This window comes from Drosophila santomea, chromosome 2R, assembly GCF_016746245.2.
Source record: "Drosophila santomea strain STO CAGO 1482 chromosome 2R, Prin_Dsan_1.1, whole genome shotgun sequence".
Classification (NCBI taxonomy): domain Eukaryota; kingdom Metazoa; phylum Arthropoda; class Insecta; order Diptera; family Drosophilidae; genus Drosophila; species Drosophila santomea.
In genome coordinates, this window is record NC_053017.2 from 19901457 (window position 1) to 19920423 (window position 18967).

At 41.8% G+C, this 18967-nt stretch overlaps 2 protein-coding genes and 1 long non-coding RNA gene across 3 annotated transcripts; 1 reads left to right on the forward strand and 2 right to left on the reverse strand.

Moving 5' to 3' along the window:
- The first annotated feature begins 2099 nt into the window (after positions 1-2099).
- On the forward strand, positions 2100-2842 carry LOC120446124. The gene is made up of 2 exons (XR_005615825.1): positions 2100-2238; positions 2357-2842. It is a non-coding gene; the product is annotated as an uncharacterized LOC120446124 (long non-coding RNA).
- Positions 2843-5755: 2913 nt separating this feature from the next.
- LOC120446123 lies at positions 5756-6250 on the reverse strand. Its single transcript, XM_039626948.1, has 2 exons — positions 6163-6250; positions 5756-6107 (listed from the first exon to the last, which is right to left on the reverse strand). The coding sequence occupies exon 2, from the start codon at positions 6079-6081 to the stop codon at positions 5833-5835; it is 249 nt and encodes an 82-aa protein (XP_039482882.1). The 5' UTR covers positions 6082-6107; positions 6163-6250; the 3' UTR covers positions 5756-5832.
- An 8065-nt stretch (positions 6251-14315) lies between these two features.
- Positions 14316-16367, reverse strand: LOC120446117 (transportin-3). Its single transcript, XM_039626943.1, has 2 exons — positions 16266-16367; positions 14316-16215 (listed from the first exon to the last, which is right to left on the reverse strand). The coding sequence occupies exon 2, from the start codon at positions 16133-16135 to the stop codon at positions 14372-14374; it is 1764 nt and encodes a 587-aa protein (XP_039482877.1). The 5' UTR covers positions 16136-16215; positions 16266-16367; the 3' UTR covers positions 14316-14371.
- Positions 16368-18967: the final 2600 nt, after the last annotated feature.

Consider the following 18967-nt stretch of genomic DNA (forward strand, 5'->3'; position numbering starts at 1 on the left):
TCTGTCCGTCTGTCCGTCTGTCCGTCTGTCTGTCCGTCCGTATGAACGCTGTGATCTCAGGAACTACAAAAGCTAGAAAGTTAGGATTAAGCATACAGACTCCAGAGACATAGACGCAGCGCAAGTTTGTCGATTCATGTTGCCACGCCCACTCTAACGCCCACAAACCGCCCAAAACTGCCACGCCCACACTTTTGAAAAATGTTTTAATATCTTTTCATTTTTGAATTGGTCTTGTAAATTTCTATCGATTTGCCAAAAAACTTTTTGCCACGCCCACTCTAACGCCCACAAATCGTCAAAAGCTGCTACGCCCACACTTTTGAAAAATGTTTTGATATTTTTTCATTTTTGTATTGGTCTTGTAAATTTCTGTCGATTTGCCAAAAAACTTTTTAAATTTAAATGCTGAGTAACGGGTATCTAATAGTCGGGAAACTCGACTATAGCGTTCTTTCTTGTTTTTTCGCTGTGGCCGTCGTCACTTGGCACATTTAAGTGGATTTGTTTTGCTTTATTGGTTTCGTTCTCGTTCTGGTTTTGGTACCCATTACCATTCCATTTGGTTTGTTTTCGAGTTTGGCTGTGGCCTCTGGTTTCGTTGTCTGGCACTGGCAGTGGTGCTGACGTTTTTGGGCTACAACTTTTTAATTTTTATATATTTTTACAACTTTTACAGCGGCCCAAAACGCGATTGTGCTCTTCGTATTTGCTGCCAACAGATTTGACTCCTTTTTTTCTTTAGATGGCTGAGCTTGTTTTTGTGGCTTCTTACACTGAGTAAACTGTTTGACACATTATGGATTCTATGAACAAACTAATAAAAATTTGTTTAACAATATTCAATTACTGATTTAATATTATACATTTTTATTCGAGCTTTGCTTTAATCAAACACCTTGATGCTAATACTAAGTAGCTGCTTTATTTTTTAGAGTGCGGCGGTAACCGACTCAGCCCAATATTTATTGCATCTTCAGAGGAGGATTTGCAAATCATTAAAAAAACTGCCAACTGCTAACTTTTAGCACCGTCAGCCTTTCCTCGGCGATTTTGGCCAATTAGGATTAAGGCGAGCGCTTGAAATACCAGCGATTAGTGGGGTTCTTTTGGAAGAAAAGCTTTTGGCCAACTTTTCGCTTCAAGTGGCTGTCAGATTTAATTTTTTTATTGCCTTCAGCGGACTAAGAACTGCGCTTCCAGGTCACGCGCACCACCACCACAATTGGCCACAAATCTAAACCGAATCCGGGAGACTGGGATAAAAGGAGTGCCGAAGCTAGCTGATGATGATGAGCCTTTGCCGAGGGTCCTGTCTCCTGTCTCCTGTTGATCGTCTGGGTCTGATTTGCATATTTGTCAATTTACAACAAAGAACTGCAACGTGGCCTGCTTACATATGCGACACGGTGTTCGAGGGTCCGACGACCCCTGGATTTTAACAGACTGCATCCTGCGGTCAGCTCTCCGTATTCATAATCAGCGGATAGTTAAAGAGAGAGAGAGAGAGAGAGGGAAGGAGTATGAGAGAGAAAGGGAAGATGCCGGATAGATGGGCAGCCATTTTTGTCTTTTACCCGCTTGCGGTTTCCGCTTCCGTTTCGCCTTTTGTGCGGCTGCAGCTTCCCATTTTGGGGCATGCCTTCAATTTCTATTACTTTTGCTGACGAATTTCGCTTTGAGTCCGCCTTGTTGGCCACGCTTTATTACTTTTTCGACAGCAACAGAAAGAGACGGCGAGGATTCGGTCATTTGCTATGCATGTCGCGTCTCAATGCGAAATTTACTCTTCCCAAAAGGGGGTAGCCACAAAATATGATGTGCCAAGCTGAATAACTCGAAAAATATATATTTTTGTGCTTTTGAAATCTATTTTGAAAGCAGTGTATATGCTTACACAACATAAAATTTATTTCTTATTTTCATACTTTAAATGACAACATTTAGTGCTAAGAGAGTTCGTTGGGCACAGCAATCTCACAATGCTCGAGTCACTCTTCACCCAATTTCCAATGCATTTCCTAACCATTGCGGCATTCAGAGTTTCCTTTGCTGTCCTTTTGGGTCCTGCGCTTGGCTTTAATAAGAAATGCCGTCTCAAGGAAATGGGAAGACACCTGCTCCACTGGTGCTCAATGCATTTTTAGAGTGGAATGCAGTCAAAAACAGAGGACCAACAAGACTACCAGTATCAAGGAGATGTGATAAAAATTAACGACTCCCCAAGGGGGCGGCAAGGTGAGATGATGGCTGGAGGGCAAGAGGGTGCCGCCAGTCAGCGAAAGTCAGTTTTTAAATTTTTAAACATTTAATTCCGAGCTGAGGAATTTTATTTGATTTAAATATGCATTTTCAGCTCAAGAAGGGCGAACACAGGCCCAACACCCGTGGAACCGGCAAATTGAATCCGCATTCGAGAAACTATTTGTGAAGAGCACACGGCGAAGGGCAAAAGACAAAAATAACTACATAAATTATTTATGCAATATCTGAGAATGTGAACGCGGCCAAGTTGGAAGGGAGAAGGAAGCGAAGATCCTGTGCTCCTTGTTGCCATTTTTATTTGCGCTCTAAATGCTGCAACATTTTGTTTACAGCCACTGAGGAGCAGAACGCTCGTTGTTGCCTGAACAAATGCTAATTTGCTGCAGATATGAGTGTGGCAACGTCAGCATTTGGGGCAGAAAGGTCATCAAATAATCATATTTGATTTATTTGTTCGAATATTGCAAGAATAATGCAAAAGTTCAAATGTATGTTGGCCCATATTTTACTGCTTTATCAATAATTGTTATGTTCCACTTACACGAACATTAAATTTAAATGCAAATCGAAATAATAATAACAGCTAAATTCGCTGAATGCAACTCGTTGTCTAATCTCCTTGAATAGGAGTTCAGCACGTTTCAGTTCGAATGATTTTTCTATAAGCTCGTTTCCCGCTTATTAAATTGAAGTGCACAGTGAAAGTGAATGGATATGGATAATTATATTCCCTCTAACATACCTGAACCTGTGTTAGCTTCAGCTTATCACATTTTATTCACGTTATTGTCTTGAATTGTGAAATTCAAATAATTTATAGTTTGCGCTCCAAAACTGCATTACAAAAGCTTTTTGAAGCAAGCTTTCCTTCAAAACTCAAGCTTTTGTCAGCTGCCTTCCTTGTTGATGCAGCTGCAGCTTTGCGCCTTTTGGTTTTAATATGTAAAAAAAAATATTCAAAAATTGTTTATAAAATATATAGTTAGAAAAACTGTCTCTTTCAATTACTTAAAATTTTATTGTAAAATATTTCATGCAAACTAATTAACCACTTGACTTCACTTCACTTTGCACAGCCCACAAAAGTAGGCAACAAATTTGAGCTCTTATGTTAAACAGATTTTAGCTCACAGAGGTTACTCTGGTGGTAAAAAAAAGGACGTGGATAAACCAAATATTAGCAGCTGCCACAACAATACTAAAGGACAACAAAAGCGGAATTATGCCACAGGACAAGCAGCTGTTTCGCAACTGAGAGCAGGAACGCGAAAGAGAATGCGAGTCCTGCGAAAGGAGAGAGAGGCGAGTGAGCTTTTAGGAACTTCGGGCTTCGCTGCAGATTTAAAGGGGTTACCGTTTAAGGGAATATTAAGCTATGTTTAATAATAAATTAACGAGATAATAATAATAAATAAAAATTAAAATTAAAACTTGCAATATAATTTGGTTATAAAAAGCGATTTTTTTTATATTCTGTTCATTTATTTGGTTTGCTATCATTTTATAATTTACTTAACATAGAATATGGGAAACGACTCAGAATTTAATATTTTAAGTACAAACTGCAAGTCCTTTTCCATATTTGTTAAATATTTTTACACGGTATCTGCTAGTCTTCGCGATGTCAGGCGCTTACCCTTTTTGTTTATTTGGCTTGGCACTTTGAGGCCTTTGCTTTTTTAATTTAAATGTTAATTCGCTTGCATGTGCATGCAATGACCCCCACTCTTCCATCTTCTTTTGGTGCCGTGAACTGGCATATTTTTATAATTCCTGTGGCTCAAACCCGCTTCCCTTAGCCATATTTGCATTTGCATATGAGCCAGCAGACTGACGCCAAACTTAAATGGCTGAAATATTAAAGTTCCCCCCAGGAACCAGCGCTACCACCATTCACAGATCCCACTCCATCTGCACTCGATCTCACTTAAGTTTTTATATCCTGGCTAACACACACACGTCGCTTTGTTGTGTATTTGTCTTGGCCGCCGCAAATAAAGACGGTCTAAATAGGCGGTCGGCACACACATACAATGACAGGTAAGCAATGCAAAAAGGAGCTTGTTATTTTTTTGAATAAAAGAAACGGATGTCAAGTATACAAAAAATTAAATATTTAAGAAAGGACTGAAGTTTTAATAAATTTTGTTCCAATACGAGCTACTTTTACTTTGTGGTATATAATGACGGCAGCTCTGTAAATTTAGCATATTTGTTTCATATAAAATAAACTCTAAAAATTAAGAAAAATATTTACAAGAAGTCAGATTTGACGGGAAAATACTGAATTGACAGCAGTGTGGAGAGCCGAAGACGCATCCCGAAGTCACCGAAACTTGAACGCTGTACGTGTCCTGGCAGGAAAGGAGCAGAGCCATGTCCTGTTCCTGTGCCGCCTAATGGGACGCTGCCGACCGCTGGTCTAAGTGCAAGACGTCGCAGCAATGGAAACGGAATGGGTATGTGTATGGGAATGGGAATGGAAATGGGTGTTGGAATGGGAATGAGCACGGGCTGAAGGAGAGAATTCATTAAAAATTAATCCAACGAGTGCGAGGTATATTTGGATCCATTCCCATATCCCTCCGCTCGACTCTTCTTTGTTCCTGCTGTCTGCTATTCAATTACGTATGCCACGGCAGCCATGAAAATGACCTGCAACGCCGTCATGCTTCCCCTTTGCCCCGCCCCTCGAGCGTAGTAAATTCTAACAGCACTTGGGGCCCACCTTTGGCCACCCCACTCACCTGGCCCAAACCACCACCAGCCCCACTACCTGGCACCACCACCCAATCCCCCTCACGGATCGTTGGCTGACTGGCTGGCTGGCTGCTCGGTTGGTTGGCAGTTTTATGTGTTTTGTCTTCGCATGCCGCATAAACGGAATTATTTACAATTTATTTTTACCTGAGCTAAGACCCCAACTGCACTTGCAGAAAAGAGGCACAACAAATAGGAACAAAATTTTAATTAAACAAGCTCAAAGGTAATTCACTTTTTTACTTGGCTGAATGATCAGTTGTTTTACTAATGAAATATATCTTTAAATTATAAAACAAATCATTGTGAACTGAGAGCAGAAGACATACCATGCCATGTATTATACAGTGAAAATGCTCTCAGTGTATAAGAACGCAAGACGAAGATGAAGCAGGAACCAAGAAAACCCGGAGCGGAAAACCCGGAAAAAAGGGGACGGGACAGTGGCAGCGGCAGCGGCAAGTGGTGGCATTTGGTTGCCACTTGTTTGTTTTTGTGCTATTCAAAATGTCTTCATTGCCGGACAGAAGATGCCAAAGGAGCTGACCGAAGAGCCAAAAGGACGAGGAGCCACGCCGGCAGGACTCCGCTTGATTGCCTTTAATTTGAAGATGAAAAGTCTAGAAATGAAATGGGGACTGGGCACTTTTAATTTAGCCAACAATTCGCCAAGGAAAATGTTACCAATAAAACAATTCAAATTGTTTCGAAACCACGATGCAAAATGAAATACACTTCAGAAGTATATTCTTTATAGATCCAAATAAAGCAGTGTTTTACGATTGGCGACACGAGAATTAAATATTTTTAATCAATGAACGTATTTGCAGCTTTTGACGCGAGAACAATCCGAGATTTTCGCTTTAGATCGCTTCCGTTCACTGTTTCCCACTTGGAGCTCAATCTAAACCAGATCATCTGACCAAGGACCATGATGCCCGACATCAGGACACTTGGTAGAGGGACCTCCGAGAAACTTGGCATGGCCTCAGTACTTGAGTATTCTATAGCACCCGGCGGAAAATCGCCCATCGTAAAATTCAATCCATCAGCCATTGTTCAAATGTATTGTAACTATTGTACTTTGGTAAAAGAATGAAGAGTTGGTAAGACTACGTTATTTCAACACCAACTTACAATTATGGTAGTTTGTAAAATATATTTCCCAGCCAACGAAAACTTTAGTTTCTTTTTCAAAGCTTGCTGCAACAAGTTTTCTTTCTTTGGATACAATTTAAATAATTTAATAAAAACCTTTATAAGTTCATTTATAACAGACTGCAATAGAGAGCAAATCACTTATATATTCGCTATGAGCGATGCTCCACAAGTGTTGCGTGTTTAATTGAATGGCGTCTAATGCCAATGCAAATCGAATTGCAATCGGGAGATGCACACTACTCACTGGCAGTTTATGTCAAAAGCCGAGAAGTCACTTTGCATAAATTAGTGGTGGCTTAAATGCAGAAAGCCAGAGTGCACCTAAGCAGATATTAACGCCAAGGATGGCAAAGGATGCACCACTCGAGCACTCAGTCCCGTTTTCGTTTTCATTCTCATTCCCGTCCACGTCCACGTCCTCGTCCTCGTCCTTGTCCTCGTCGTCCTTTTGCTCATCATAATCATCGACATCATCGTGCGGCACTCATAAGCATAAGTATGAGCATGAGCGGTGATAAATCATTAGGGGCAACGTGTTGCGGCCAACTTGACTTGACAGCCACTGCAGCACTCAACGCGTTGAGGGGGTGGTGGGTGTTGAATGGAGTGGGTGGTGAATGGAGTGGGTGGTGCGACTGGTGGTGCTGATGATGCAAGTCTAGTCAGTCGCCATTAATCTGATCTCAGGCAATTTTAGACATCATTTAGCTTTAACCATTTCTTTTAGACATAAATATTTAAAACAATTTAAGATTTTTTATCGTAGTTCATAACCTATTTATTTTCTAAATAATCTAGAGATCAGTTTTACTAATCTTTTAGAAGAGTATTAATTATAAATGCGCACCTCAAGTTGGCAAATAATGATACAGTGCTTGGTAGACACTCAACGCATTTGTGTGTGGCAAATTTATGGCTTGTACGTGTGGTATAAACAATTGGCCAGCCCAGGTCCCCCAAGCAATTTTCGAACCACAGCCATTTTGCGCAAATTCTTGGCCATCTAAGGTTGATGAGTCTGGGATACGGGGGTTTAAGGCCCAAATGCATTTTAAGCGGGCCTTTTCCGCTTCAGTTTTCCAACTGCATTGCGACGCTCGTTGCAGAAATGCAAATAAGCTAGAAATACTTTTCGCTTTCAAAACATTTGCATATATCGCGCTTATCACACCGACACAAAAAAAGATTACGTAACGTATACGCAACAAAAGGTAAGGTATTCTGTTGGTTCTATTGATTATAGTTCGATTTTAAACAATCGAATAGTACTAAATTGGGGTCAAAGGTAAACTGAAAAGGCACAATAAATAATTTAATTGCTATTTTAAAAAAGTTTTCGGAAAATCAATTAACTCGCAACTGAACGTATAAAGCCCTGAGATGTTTTTCCATCATTAAGCGCTCCAGTAATTAATCAGCGAACAAATGCAAATTACTTTTCCGACTTGACGTTGCAGTATTTGTTCCTGTTCTTGTTATGGCCCTCGTTGATCCTAGCTCCTTCAATTGGTCTCGAGTCGTGCTGCTAACTGTGCTAACCGGAAACGGAAATGTAGCTTGCATAACAAATGAATTTCGCTGAGGGGTCGCCTCCCCGCTCCTTTTGACAAGTCACCAAGGCCCGAGCCATTGTTCTGCCAACCCCAAGTTGTTCCCATTCCGCGAGTTTCTTTGCCATAAATTGCTTTTCCACATATTGCTCGGGGTTGGGTTGGGTTGGTTCGCAGATCCTTTATCGAAAGACAACTGGTGGTGACAGGCCTCATTTCGACTCTAGACTCAAGACACACAGCTAGAGATTCCCTGTGGAAATGACAAAAATCGAGGGTAAAACCATCCCAAATGCAGACTGCAATGAGAATTGCACTTTGCTCGGCGGAAAATTTATGAACTCCATTGCCATGCGTCAAATAAATGTCAAAAAGTACGCCAAAAGTGCGACCATTAATGCAAAAGATCCGTGGTACCAGCAAAATTCCGTTGAAGCTGTTCGACCGCAATAAAAAAATGTTCGCAAAAATTTTCGCGTTCCTTTTTTATTTTTTGCAATTTTTTTTCGGTAGCTGTTTGTTTGGCATGTTAAACACAATTTTTTAATGAATTTTCACGCCAGTCGAGTGTAAAATGCCGGGACTCTGGCGATGGGGCTCTGACTACTTTTAAAATGCCATAAAACTAAAAAAAAAAATATAAAAATTATATTCCCTGTGCGGCAGACAAAGTGAAAAAAATTGTTTTTCAAAAGTTTGCTGCTGAATTTCGCGATTGTTGCTGCTGCTGTTGCTGCTGTTGTTGCTGACCATCATTTTTCTGAATGCCTGCATCTGTCTGCCTCAATGTCTCTCTTTCCCCCTCTATTTATTATGCCTGTCTCTCTCTCTGCGGGCTTCGGTGTTGTTTTTTGTATGAATTTACCAAGACAAGGCATCGGTGGTCGGAATGTCCTGACAGGATAAGTGGTTCGATTGGCTCGCTCAATGATTTCGCTGTTTCAGTCCATGGAATAGAACTTTTTATGTGCTCAAGAGTAGCGTAAAATGGCATATGGAAGTTTGAAAGAAATGTGTTTTCGTGTAAACATATTTCAAAATGTGGTACTTTTAAGAAATTGTTGTACCATTAGCTTCTTAATTTAGCTTCGCCATAGGGCATTTGCCATTTCCCATTGATAGCTTCCAGATATTCATCTTCCACTCACTTCGTGCTTTACTTTGTACTTTTTTCTGGTTTTCATTTCAATGCTTCAAGCGCAAGCGACAGATGATAATAAAAAATTTTATTACACACAAGCTCATCCATTTGACTTAATGGCGGTCGGAATGTTGCAGGCTTTTAATGTGCGTCATCACGATGGCAGGGGGAGGGGGTGTGGAACAGGAGCGGGGGTGGGGATTTCCCGTCTAGGTATTCCGCAGCTTCTGTTTGAGCTGTTGATTGTTTAATAATTTTTATTTTTGCCTTTTGCGTTTTTTGGCCGCCGCTCTTCTCAAGTGGAAGTGCATGTAATTTCATTTGCAATTTGCATTTAATTTTTTTTTGTTTTTGCGCAGAAGAGATTTGTGGGCCGCACTGATTGCAACAGTTGGGGCGCCAAATAAAATAATTTGTAGTATATATGTCCTGCACTCCGCCTCCCATCGCCGCCCAGCTGACACTCAATAAATCAGCGAAATGTGCGAGCAAAATAATAATTAATGGGCCGAAAGGACGCGGGGAGGGGCAGGGAATGATGCATGAAAATTTGTGAAAAATTACACAATTTCCGCACACCAAATTATAATTGCCAGCGAACCGAAATGAGCACTGCACTCTTAGTATGCGGCACATGTAGAAAATGAGTTAAGTGTTGGCCATCCCACCAGCAGCGGAAGCAGACAACACTTGGCTTAATTTCTATGCTCCACCGTCTGTCTGTCGATCTGTCTGTCAGTTTTTCCGCTTTTCCTCCTTGGCACATATACCTTCTTTATTGGCGGCGCTCATCATCATTTGGCAGAGCCGCATGTTCAATATGATTCGTGACATGTTAGGGAATTAGTGCTATAGCCCCACTTTCCACATTCCAGCATTCACCACCCACTCCCACCCACTTCCTAAACTGGGTGGGTGCTTTTCCCAGCCCAAAACAACCAGGAGTTCGAGTCCGAGTTGGAATTGCTGGCCACGTGCGCCACATGTTTGTCATGCCAAGTGGCGCCAAGCGGCCTCATTAATGTGAGTTGCTTTAAGTTTTATTTATTTATTATTGGACTTTTGCCGGGTTGCTGTGTTTTTCTTCCTCTTCTTCTTTTTCCCCAGCTTGATTCCCTCTTGTTTATCCACGGATTTGTGCTAGCTAATTGCTTTTTGTTTGGTCCCAGGATCGAAACTAGCCCGTGGAAAATAAGTGAAATTCAGGAGTTATTTCGGGGTTTCGTGTTTAGTAGTTCAGCAGCAATTATAAGGCAACTTAAGTGAAAACATCCATAATGTTGAATGCACACAGAAAATTAAAAATTCATAATTAAGTATCACATGATATAAAAGTTAAATATTAACTTAAAATATATAAATTTCGGGTTTAAAAAAGTATATTTATATAAAATCATATTACGTAAATATTTAAAATTTCACTTATTTTAAGGTAAAAAATAAATTCAACACTTTTGACTAACCTACAATTTTGTAATTGCCCAAAACTCTTTTCCAAATTATACGCCTGAATTTCTCCATATCGAGTATCCGACGTGTGGTCGTCGATGAAACGCCGTGAGGTTCCCCAAGCAAAACAAACTAGTTGTTGCCAGCTTTTCTTGTTTACAGTTTGCAGTTTGCATTTAACAGTATTGCGACACGAAGTTTGCGGCGTGTCTGGTTTGTACACGAGTCCCTGGTCCCCTGGTCTCTTATCATGTTAGTTGAGGCTTTATTGCCCCGAAATAGTGGCTCAAGAAGTATTTGGTTGCATGCCCCGGTGTCGACTCTCTCTTTAGGTCCCCATGCTTTTCCTTAGTGTCTTCGTCTAATTTGTAAAATTATTCGCACGTACTTTCTTATTAGTTTGTTTTGCGTTGTTTTTTTTTTGCCAGAAAAGCGAAACTTTTGCGGAATAGCAACTAGAATACATCGTTCCGGTTTCTGGGTTTTCTGAATATGCATACAGTATTTTCACGTTTAAAATTTAAAATTATTTGTTTCTTACTTTAATCTCAACATGACTGATTTTTGCAACATACATTTTATTTGGTATTACTATCAAAACGTTGTGGCCCGCAGCAATTTAGTTAGTCAAGTGAACCGTTAAAAAACGCTCGAGCGAAAAACTAGAGAGTTGGAAAACCTTCAGACAACAGAAAATTTCCATTTATCAAGCGGCATAACAGCGACATTTGATCAAGATATTAGCAAATGTTCAATTTATTTAGAAAAACCGCTGCGGCACATGGCCAAAAAAAAAGGCGCACACACAAAAAAGGAAAAACAAGTGCTGTGTCTTTGTGTGTGTGTGAATGCAACACGGTAAAGGAAAAATCCAAACCCAAACCGAAACCGAAAAATGCAAATCGAGCTGGGGGAATTAGTGACAGCCGAGCGGAAAGACCGACTCCACTTTCAGTTCCAGCTCTGCCCTTTGGAGCTTTCCCAGTGTGACATTTGCAATTGACAGTCGCATCGAGTTGAGTTTTCAGTTGAGGTTTTCCGTGGGTCCCAAGGTTTTCCGGGCGGAAAAGGGGGCTGCACACAACACAAAAAAAAAAAAGGAAAGTCAACTGCAGCCTTTGCTGCCATTCCTACTTGCGCTGCGACAATTTAAAACTGCGAAAGTTTTAAATGTTCGCCTTGCGTTCCTTTTTATTTTCAAGTCTTTCCTCTTCGTGGCGCTTTTTCCTTGCGGCAAAATGTCAAACTGCGGCCAAAGTTCGCGTGCAAAATGGCGTCCCAAGTGGGCGTGGCAGGGGGGCAGAGGGCGCAGGCTAACACGTGTGCAGTTTTCCGAAATATTTCCTTAAATTCGCCCATTCTCTGCGATTAATTTAGCCTGAGACGGTCGTTTCTTATGCCGCTTTAGATACCTTTTGCTGCAATGTGGTGAGCGAAACTTCTGATAATTTGGATTGCACTTAATTATCAAGTAATCACTGTGGTATTACTAAATTACATAAAAGGATGTACACCATACAGCAGAGTTAAATTTTGGAGTATCTTTGTCTTTAAATTTATCATTTATTGAGTTTTATATTTATATAAAATTTATTTATTTATATTAATATTAATCCAAACCTATAATTTGCAATGCTTTAAGGTAACACTTTTAACACAGTGCCATTTGGATTAGGTCAGGTGAGAAGGGGCGGAGCACTTACTTTTAATTAGCAAACAAAACGAACATGATATCGTAAATGAAATGCCGCCGAAACCGCCGAAAAGTATGCAAAACTTTTGTTATTGTCGCCAAATAAATTTCGCCAATGCGACGGCGGGCGTGGGCGTAATGGGGGCTGTGTGGGCGTGGCTGGTCCAACAAATTCACCAATTGGAGGAAATGAGAGGGTCTGAAAAACAACAAGCGGCTAACAAAAAGTTCCACCGACAGCAAAATTATGTGGCGTCAAATGCGTCGCGTCGCCTGAGGGAAAACCGCCTGCAACTGGATCCTTTGGGGGCGATCCAGGCGGTGTGGGCGTGGCCAGGTGGTTTTTCCACCTCCACACTCCCTTTAGCTCTGTGCGGTGCGGTTGCCGTCGGGCTGAAATTTATGCTGCTGTGTGAAATTTTACGCGACAGGTGGAAAAATAAAAGCAGCCGCACAAAAACTGCAGCAAAAAGTTGCATGCAAATTTCTAAATGGCGAAGGAAGTGCTCCAAGTCTGTCTGAATATCCTGACTCCTTGGACCTCCTCGCTGGCGCGAATAAATCCACTTAAATATTTAAGAGGACGAAAGGACGAGGCAAAAAGGTCTCCGGCCAAGTTCCTTCAGCGGCCCAAAATATCCTTCTTCAACACTTGATTAGCAGCACTTCCATATTTCTGGCAAGTGGGGTGGTTGACATGGGGTTTCCATGTTAACACTTGCCCACAACAACTGTCCTCATTAGAGAGAAGGGTTCACGCTCGTGACTGGCAACGTAAATCATCAATTAAAACAAATTTTCCATTTGGGGGCAATGTTTGAAATTAATTTTTAAAATGAAATGTTTTCGTAAATTATGAGGGTCACTTGAAGTGGGTCTAAGTGAGATGAGTGGAATGGAATGGAATGGCGAGTGAGCGGTGTTTTGGCTGGGCTAAAATAGAATTTTTAAATTGCTTATGAAATAAGTATTGCATAATCCAGAGAAAGAGTTCATATAAGCACATTCTGTTTTCTTTACTCTAATTGTTTTAAGCAATACGTTTAGATTGCCTTGCTTTTGAGTTTCTAAATCCCGGATATTACCAGCAACATTGTACATATCTAAAAAAAAACTCATAAATGCGTAATGATTGCAAATTTGCACACTTGCACCACCCGCAATATTACGAGTGGTAATTGCAACCCAGTGGCAAACTCTGATAACCTTAGATCTGCTGCTTGATTTTTCGTAGGTTCCTGGAAAACGTTTACCCAAACCCATGGCTGCACCAATAAGTGGGGGGCATATAAATTACGGGAATAAAAACTGAAATTGCTGCAAAAACAGAAACACACTTAAAATGAACACACACACATTGCAGAACGTTCAACAGCAAAGCAAAAACGGAATATTTATGAACGCACCACGCGACGAGGGAAAGCGAAAATGCGCCAAACGAAATTGTGGACGACGATGTGGGTACGTGGGAATGAAAATGGAAATGGAAATGGCAATGGAACCAAGACCAACGAACCAAGTCCAAGTCCGAAGTCCTGTCTACCCTCTCCTGCACCACACACACACACGCACACATATATATATATTTTTCCTACTGCCGGGCAATGTTTGCTGGCAGATAAAGCAAATGGCAAAAGTGTTTTCCACGCGCGATCGATATACACGGCGCCAGCAAGGCGGGACAAATTTTCATAGTTCAAGTGGCGCCTAGGAAAACCCAAGCCCACCAGCAAAACCCACCAGCAAATGTGGCCAAAGGCGGGCGGCAGTAAAAATGCTGCTCGGTGGGAAATAAATGCGATAAAAATTATTGCGGAAGTGCGCAGGCGAGCAGAGTGAAGAAAAAATTATAGAAAGGAGCATCAGGAATTGGTGTTTGACGCATATTCCTTGCCTTCTTTTTCGGGGCCCACTCCTGTGTCACCTCATCATCAGCCGGGTCCTTTGTGTTTCGGTTGAATCATCGCCAAGGACGAAGGAGAGAATTGATATCACGTGTCAGTCCAACGTCAATGTCACTCAGTCACTTCCGCCTACCGCCCAAGCCAAAGACGAAGGACTCCTTTGCCGGGGATGAGTGAATGGTTGGGCATAAAAACGACGGGCTAAATGAGCCACGGCTTTCTTGGATCTGATTTTACTTTTACGATTTAGGCGTGTGTTGGCCTTTAGCTGTTGCCAAATTAGTTAGCCAAATTAACTTGTCTATTGGCGTAGATTGTCGTTTTATGGCCTGCGCGTAGATAGGCGACTCTGAGCTGAGTCATGTTTGCAAATTATCCACATTTTATGCGAATTGCTTTTGATGAGCTATATTTATCTGAACTTGTAACAATTGTAACAAAATGTAATTTAAATAAGTTCAAAACTATTCTGTATCAGATTGAGACGATTGGCTTGAGTGTGGGCAGGACACTTGAGCCACTTGATATTAAACATTGACCGCTTTGCTCTACGGAAATGCGTCGCAGGCAGTTCCCTGATCAACGCACAGATACTGGACAGAAGCTGACACCGCTCGCTCTCCTCCAAGCGGAAACCGTCCATCTCGATGGCCAGGATAACTAAGTAGTTCCAGTGGGGCATCACAAGATTCAGGCGGCACTCGATGGCCGGAAACATGGGCTCCGCGCGGCGCAGTTCGTTGACCAGACAAGCCCAGATGATCTCGATACTCACGGTTTCCGGGATTGAGATCAGCTCAAGGAGCTGCAGGCGTATGAAAGCCTGCGGGCGATCTTGTATGTTGTTTAAAATGCTTAGGATTATATCAGTTTGCTGCTTCTTCATGTTTCCCATCAGGTGACGCAGGAAAAAAACACCAGCTTCCACTTCTGTCCAGGGGCTCTGCTCATCTACTACGATATTGTACAGCTTCTCCATGGTATCGGCATTTATCATGTGAGCCATATCCAACAGCACCTCACCTATGAGCCCTCGGAAACGCTGTATGTCTGCCGAGCCTGGTGGCATCATGAATTCATAACTGGCTGGCAGGGTAGCACGTGGAAAGAGCAGATCCAGGAGCCGCAGGAAGTAGGGTCGATACACAGAATACTTGTAGGGATCGGCGTCGTGGAGCACTTCTTCTGAAATCAAGGACCACATACCCAAGGAGGCCTCTATCACCTCCACTGGCGACTTTTCGGCTATAAGTAGCAATAGCTCGATGGTTAGAAGTCGCTCTTCGAGTCGTTCGGGATTCGTTTGAGTTAGTTTGAAGTGTGTGTTGAAGAGATTTACAAATATGTTGCAATAGTTTTGCAACAGTGGGTTGTCGCCCATGGAGCGTTTGAATGCCGGTTTCAAGGAGATGACCAAATCGGCCAAACGGCCATTTAGATTTGTTCTGACCAGTGATTGTTCGAGCATGGCCACAATAAGTTCCGCCGCCTGCAAATGTCCTTTAGCCAGCGGGGTAACTAGAATAATTTCCGCCTTCAAAAGCAATTTGCTTTCCAGCACTTCGTTGGGTGAAAGCAAACCAAATTTGGTCCAGGACGCGCAAACAGCCAAGCATTTCGACATGGCATCGTCTGGTAAGTCCTGTCGCTCCAGAAGTCCTTCCAGCACATCTAGCACATACGGGGATTGAAATCGGAGCTGCTGGATTACGATGTCCAATTGCTCGACTGGCAACAGAAGATTCGATGGCCGTGTCTCCTCAGGCACGACCTTCAGGACCTCCAAAAGTGCCATCACGTGATGTGGTTTTCCTGATAGCTTCTGCACAAAGTCCTGTAGCTCGTGGTCCCATTGCGAAACCATTAGGCCCAAAGCTGCTAGGCAAACTCCCAGCTGCACAATCAACGAGTTGGAATCCGGCATCATGGCTGCATATTTAAGGTGTTCGATTAAGCAATTCTTTAAAGAGATAAGCTGCGACTTTCGCAGATTTTGAAAACATTCCTTTATTTTCTTGGCCAAACTCATAGCCGCAAAGGTCATGATGTGCAGGTCATGAGGTGGCCTGTAGGATAGTATTTCCTCTGCTATTATCCAGGTGTCATTCGATTTCTGAAAAGCGGCCAAGTATTCATCAGCCCACACAACGTTGCCCAAGTTCAGCGTATTAACCGCTTTTATGACATGGTCCATTGTAAACTCTCTACTCATTCTGCGGATCTCGTTTAAATAAATGTTTCATAAATTTAAAAACAAAAACTTGAATAAAAGCCTAGTAACTTGCAAACTTTCTGCAAAGAGGATAGGTTACTCAAGAACAACAGTTTTGGGCGAAAATTACCTATGAATCCTTAGTGGGAAATACTGTTTTATTGTTGAATATGGTTACTAAAAACGAGACATAAAATGTACTTAAAAGTTGACAAAAAAAGAAAAAGTAGTGGTGCAAAAAGTGAAAAACAAGCTATTTGATAAATTAAAGTATTCCTTATTATCCTTTATTTTTGTTAGTAAATTTAAATATTTTAAGTAACATCAAGCATACCATAAACATATCAATATAAATATTTTTTACTTTAATATAAATGACTCAATATCATCACTACATTTTTATATATTTCACACTTGAATAGTAATGAGTCTTATCCAGCGAAGCGAAATATAGACTTTACAAGTTATTCTGGGAAATCGCAACCTTCGTCCTGCGCGGCAATCAATTTTCCCAATAAATGCAGTGCGTTGAGACAATAAAACTCTATGAAAACTATACAAACAAGGGACTCGAACCCATTGTACATATAGATATGTGTCCAGATTGCCGCAACTAGCGTTTGCCCAGCTCAAATGTTTACCCTGTCGTCTCGATTCGCAGTTCCAGGACGCCCCTCATCACGCACAAACGCACAAATTACGGGGGGTAGGGGGTGGGGTTGGTCGCCATTCGGGGGCGGAGGGGTGGAGAGGTGGAAAAGTGCCTTGACCAGCGCGAACAATAAGCAATAAAATTATATGCCATATTATACATACACATATACATATGTACATACACTCGCCCAGCAATCCACTCACACTCGCGCGGATATAATTTTGAAATCAGTTAAGTGTTGGCTTTGTTCGATCGGGCATTCAAAGGCAGTACTACACTCGAAACAAATAGTAGTGAGTTTGGCAGATATATATTAGCGAAATATTATATTATTATATTTTTTAAGAATTTATATTAAACTGTATACCTAATTGAAAAATATTCAATATTTTTTTTAATATTTAAATTCGTTGTAATATGTAACAATGGAAACGCATCATTACTTGACTTTAAAACCTCTGTAGACTCGAGTACTCGAAATATGATACATGGTTTCGATGCATGCCAATTCCGAGTACATCCCATTCAAGTCGAACTTCTCGAACAACCCTCGTTTGGCGAGTCTGTCCTTTATTGTCGCGCCGCGTTGTGTGAGGAGTACATTAAATGCGCATCATAAATTTCATTACATTATTATGGCGTTGTTTGCGACAACAAGCGAGTGGCGTTAGCAGGATTCGACTACTTTATTGGATCGCCTCCGCTGCAGCGACGTCAAATCGCATAAATAAAACTATCCGATTCTATTGTCTATCCATCTGCCAGCAGTCTCTTGGCCAGCAGTCTCTTGGCTTTATTAATGCACTAATTATGGGGCGTGGGCGCACGCCCACTGCAATGCATTTTGTCCACATTATTTATGAGGCCGAGAGACTGTCGGCTTTTTTCCCGAAAACTTACTCCAAGCAGGCCCAAGGCACACGCCTTTATTTTGGCAGGCCAAACACGAATGGGAGGGTCAAATAACCGAATTGCGTTGGAAAATTATTGTGCCTTGCCAAAATTTAAACAAAGGCGCGGCGATGTCCTCGTTGTCTGGGAAATTGATTGCTTGGCATTCGCCAGCGACAAATGGCAGTGAACTTATGTCGATAGCGCATACATGCGATCTAACTGGGTCGGTGGTTGTAATAAATATAGATGAAAAACTGTTTTCTCTTTTCCCTAAGAAGCTTTTTAAGCATTAAGTTAAAACCAATTAAATAGAGGCAGAAGTTACATGTTGCTGATACGCCTCTATCTATGAATTGGTATTGAGAAAGAAAATACCTAGAATGTAGTTTCACTTTCACTACAACCTGCAGCTGCAACATGGGGCAAAAAATTGCGAAATGTTCCGCAAACTGGAGCACAAAACTTAATTTGCAGCCAAACATTGTTACGCTGCAGTGCCATCGAGAGGGTCAGACAACCGCAAGAAAAAGCCAATCAAGCCTACAAGCTGACCGCTTACATGGCAGGACACCCATAACAGGACCCGTAACCGAACTATAACCCCACTTTAATCCCCCCTCCCCCCTGCCGGTCAACGAAGTAAAGGCGAAAGTAATTTGCAAGCCACTTTGCAGCGCCACAAAACGGGGACAGTAAAAAATGGCTGTAGAAATAATTGAAAAATTTGCACTACATAGAAAATCGAATTATGAAGAAAGTGTCGTTGGCGCTGGAAATATCAATTAACAGAAAACAAGAGCAAAACCCTATTAAAACCTTATTTATCCTGGCCAAAAAAATAAAAAAAAATACAAACAGTGGATAAGCAGCGAAGGCAGCTATAAGGAAATTATATGGACGAAGTTAGTGCAAACAACCCTTGAGTCGGGGCATCAAGTTGAGGGGCTGCAGCAGTAGCTGCAGAATTAATTGCTTTATATGGCGTGATAATTTATTGAAGCCCACGATGACCAACATGGGAGCAGAGGAGAAGGTCCTGGCCCTGGCCCTGGCCCTGGTCCTGCTCCTGGTCCTGCTCCTGCATTTTCCTGCCAGGGATAACACAAGTATTATGCCGGCAACGAGGCGTAAGGGTCAATCACATTAGAGGCATGCGATTCGAGGGTGGTTGCTCCTGGACTCGGATCCCCGCTGCCCCCGTTCATCGTCCTTCGTCCTGCGTCCTTCGTCCATGGTCCTTGGTCAAGGGTTGCCCTCTGCATTCTGCAATCTGATTATGTGTG